At 49.4% G+C, this 4,069-nt stretch overlaps 1 protein-coding gene across 1 annotated transcript in view; it reads right to left on the reverse strand.

Moving 5' to 3' along the window:
- Nucleotides 1–3,144: 3,144 nt before the first annotated feature.
- The window catches only part of gpr132b (G protein-coupled receptor 132b), a 6,607-nt gene continuing 5,682 nt past the window's right edge, over nt 3,145–4,069 (reverse strand). The window contains exon 2 of the mRNA XM_071902943.2: nt 3,145–4,069. This exon is cut by the window's right edge and continues 645 nt beyond it. Within this exon, the coding sequence (XP_071759044.2) occupies nt 3,561–4,069 (509 nt within the window). The 3' untranslated portion in view covers nt 3,145–3,560.

Raw genomic sequence — 4,069 nt, forward strand, 5'->3', positions numbered from 1 at the left:
AGGTGTCGAAGGTGTCGAAGGTGTCGATGGTGTTGAAGGTGTTGAAGGTGTCGAAGGTGTTGAAGGTGTCGATGGTGTCGATGGTGTTGAAGGTGTCGATGGTGTCGATGGTGTTGAAGGTGTTGATGGTGTCGATGGTGTTGAAGGTGTTGATGGTGTCGATGGTGTTGAAGGTGTTGAAGGTGTCGAAGGTGTTGAAGGTGTCGAAGGTGTCGATGGTGTCGAAGGTGTCGAAGGTGTCGATGGTGTCGATGGTGTCGAAGGTGTTGAAGGTGTCGAAGGTGTTGAAGGTGTCGAAGGTGTCGATGGTGTCGAAGGTGTTGAAGGTGTCGATGGTGTCGATGGTGTTGAAGGTGTCGATGGTGTCGATGGTGTTGAAGGTGTCGAAGGTGTCGATGGTGTCGAAGGTGTCGATGGTGTCGATGGTGTCGATGGTGTCGATGGTGTTGATGGTGTTGAAGGTGTCGAAGGTGTCGATGGTGTCGATGGTGTCGATGGTGTCGAAGGTGTCGAAGGTGTCGATGGTGTCGAAGGTGTCGAAGGTGTCGAAGGTGTCGATGGTGTCGAAGGTGTCGAAGGTGTCGATGGTGTCGAAGGTGTCGAAGGTGTCGAAGGTGTCGAAGGTGTCGATGGTGTCGAAGGTGTCGAAGGTGTCGATGGTGTCGAAGGTGTCGAAGGTGTCGATGGTGTCGAAGGTGTCGAAGGTGTCGATGGTGTCGATGGTGTCGAAGGTGTCGATGGTGTCGAAGGTGTCGATGGTGTCGATGGTGTCGATGGTGTTGAAGGTGTTGATGGTGTCGATGGTGTTGAAGGTGTCGAAGGTGTCGATGGTGTCGAAGGTGTCGATGGTGTCGATGGTGTCGATGGTGTCGATGGTGTCGATGGTGTTGAAGGTGTCGAAGGTGTCGATGGTGTCGATGGTGTCGATGGTGTCGAAGGTGTCGAAGGTGTCGATGGTGTCGAAGGTGTCGAAGGTGTCGAAGGTGTCGATGGTGTCGAAGGTGTCGAAGGTGTCGATGGTGTCGAAGGTGTCGAAGGTGTCGAAGGTGTCGAAGGTGTCGAAGGTGTCGATGGTGTCGAAGGTGTCGAAGGTGTCGATGGTGTCGAAGGTGTCGAAGGTGTCGATGGTGTCGAAGGTGTCGAAGGTGTCGATGGTGTCGATGGTGTCGAAGGTGTCGATGGTGTCGAAGGTGTCGATGGTGTCGATGGTGTCGATGGTGTCGATGGTGTCGATGGTGTTGAAGGTGTCGAAGGTGTCGATGGTGTCGATGGTGTCGATGGTGTTGAAGGTGTCGAAGGTGTCGATGGTGTTGAAGGTGTTGAAGGTGTCGAAGGTGTCGATGGTGTCGAAGGTGTCGAAGGTGTCGATGGTGTCGAAGGTGTCGAAGGTGTCGAAGGTGTCGAAGGTGTCGATGGTGTCGAAGGTGTCGATGGTGTCGATGGTGTCGATGGTGTTGATGGTGTTGAAGGTGTCGATGGTGTCGATGGTGTTGATGGTGTCGATGGTGTTGAAGGTGTCGATGGTGTCGATGGTGTCGAAGGTGTCGATGGTGTTGAAGGTGTTGAAGGTGTTGATGGTGTCGATGGTGTTGAAGGTGTTGATGGTGTTGAAGGTGTTGATGGTGTTGAAGGTGTTGATGGTGTTGAAGGTGTTGATGGTGTTGAAGGTGTTGAAGGTGTTGAAGGTGTTGATGGTGTTGAAGGTGTTGATGGTGTTGATGGTGTTGAAGGTGTTGATGGTGTTGAAGGTGTTGAAGGTGTTGAAGGTGTTGAAGGTGTTGATGGTGTTGTCCATCCAGGTGAGTGCAAGTCAGGTCTAACAAAGTAAGGATGGCGTCATCAAGTCCAGACTGTAGTGGGTCAGTCAGGTCCTGCTGAGTCCAAGAATGTGGGTCTTAATCTTTTTGAAGCTTTTCATGACCAGAGAAGTCAATGCAGTAAGTCTACAGTCATTCAGTGAGGATGGTTTGGCAAAGCCTGGGGACAAGAACTATAACTGACTTCTTCCACAAAGATGTGGACTTCACACACTTCACACACTTCACACACTTCACACACTTCACACACTTCACACACTTCTGCTCAGTGACAGCTGGAAGGTTGATGTGAAGATACCAGCAGGTTGGTCTGAGCAGAGTTTAAGGGCTTCTTAAGGACCGGGGGTCTCATCGGGACCTGGACTTTTGTGAGCAGGACAGAGTTGAAGCTTTTTGGATCCGACTGATGGATGGTGATGTTACATCATCAGTGTCCCGGCTCTCTGACACTGCAGTGTTACAGGGAGAATATCTTCAAACCTGGCAAAGAAAGAATTAAGTTTTCTGTCTGTAGTTTTCTGTCTGTAATTTTCTGTCTGGTTCCACAACAAAACCAAACCCCTTAATTTTATCCCTGAAATGTCCTTAACTTCTCCATCACATAATCAGTGTTTGTCCATTAAACTAACAGCTTTAATAAAGTCAGGTTAGTATTAAGGGTTTTTAAGGGATTTATTCATGGGTTGATTCACAGACACTCTAGAAATTAAGGGATTTTCATGTCTTCTGTGCAGGTTTTGTTTTTTTTTATTTTACATTAAATTAGAAAGTAAGGAGTCAAACATTAAGGGAGTTTAAGGAGGTTTTGATGGATCTCCTCCATTAATAACTCCTCAACTCATTTTATGGGGATTTTGCATGAATTAAGGGGTGAATTAATGTAAATGTAAGGGTGTTTTAAGGGATTACTGGTTTGTAGAGTTCATCTGTCTGTCAGACTGTCTGGTTCCCGTCCGATCTGAAGATAACTGACTGATCTGAAGATAACTGACTGATCTGAAAACAACTGACTGATCTGTCTTCCTGCTGCTGCTTCATTATCTCTCATCAGTTAAAACCTCCATGTTCTAAACTGACCGCAGAAATCACAGCAGACAGAAACCTGCTGAACAGTTTTCTGTTGTTTTCTGCTGAAGTCTCAGTCTGAGACTCAGACTCAGACTCGGGTCCTACGTGACTCTGAGCACCGAGACCTGGATGAAGATTCAGCACAGGAAGCTGCAGCAGATTTTGGTCTCACTTCAGTCTGATGTGGTTCAGAAACAACAGAGATGTTATTCACTTAGTTTTCTTTTAATTCAATGAGCTGAAAGTTACAAAACCATTCAAACATTTACAGAAAGTCCATTATAGTTCAACCAGAAAAAACACAGTGAAGAAGACACAGGAGAACACAACACACACACACACACACACACACACACACACACACACACAGGTGAAGTTATAAAATACGTCATCGAACCAGAAGAACACTTCGTCCAGGAAATCCCCGTCGATATTTTAGTTTCCACTCAGACTGAACAGCTTGGTACTTTTTCCTCCTGCAGACTGAAAACAACCGAAAAACAGAACCCCCCCCCCCCCCCCCCCCCTCTTCCTCTTGTCCTTTAAATTCATAAACTTCATTTCTCTCTGAAAGACTTTCTGTCTGATCCAGTTTGAGACTCTGCTCAGTTCTGCTGGATGTGAATCCCGTCGTTTCAGTCCATCAAGTTTAAACCAACACTTTTCCCATCAGCATCACCTTGCAGAGTTCTCTCTCTCCTGATTGGCCGCCGCAGACTTCTCTCTCTCCTGATTGGCCGCCGCAGACTTCTCTCTCTCCTGATTGGCCGCCGCAGACTTTTCTCTCTCCTGATTGGCCGTCGCAGGCTCTGATGAGTTGTGCATCTTGTGCTGGCTGCTGTCGGAGCGCGGCGTCGCGTCGCGGCAGCAGAGCGAGGCGACGCCGCGCCGCAGCTCCTTGCGGATGTTGTCGCTGGACAGAACGTACAGGATGGGGTTGACGGCGCTGTTGAAGGTGGAGAGGCCGAGGGAGATGGTGTACGGCGTGTAGATCCTCTTCTCGAAGTGGCAGGCGCCGCCCTGCAGGCGGGGGAAGGTGAAGGTGACGGCGCGCAGCAGCAGGATGACGTGGTACGGAGCGAAGCAGAGCAGGAACAGCGCCACCACCGCCGCCACCAGGTAACGCACGCGCCGCTTCTGCCGCGGCCGCAGCCCGCTGCTGAGCCGCACGTTGGTCAGGATCG

The sequence above is a fragment of the Centroberyx gerrardi genome, chromosome 18, assembly GCF_048128805.1.
Source record: "Centroberyx gerrardi isolate f3 chromosome 18, fCenGer3.hap1.cur.20231027, whole genome shotgun sequence".
In the NCBI taxonomy this organism is placed as follows: Eukaryota; Metazoa; Chordata; class Actinopteri; order Beryciformes; family Berycidae; genus Centroberyx; species Centroberyx gerrardi.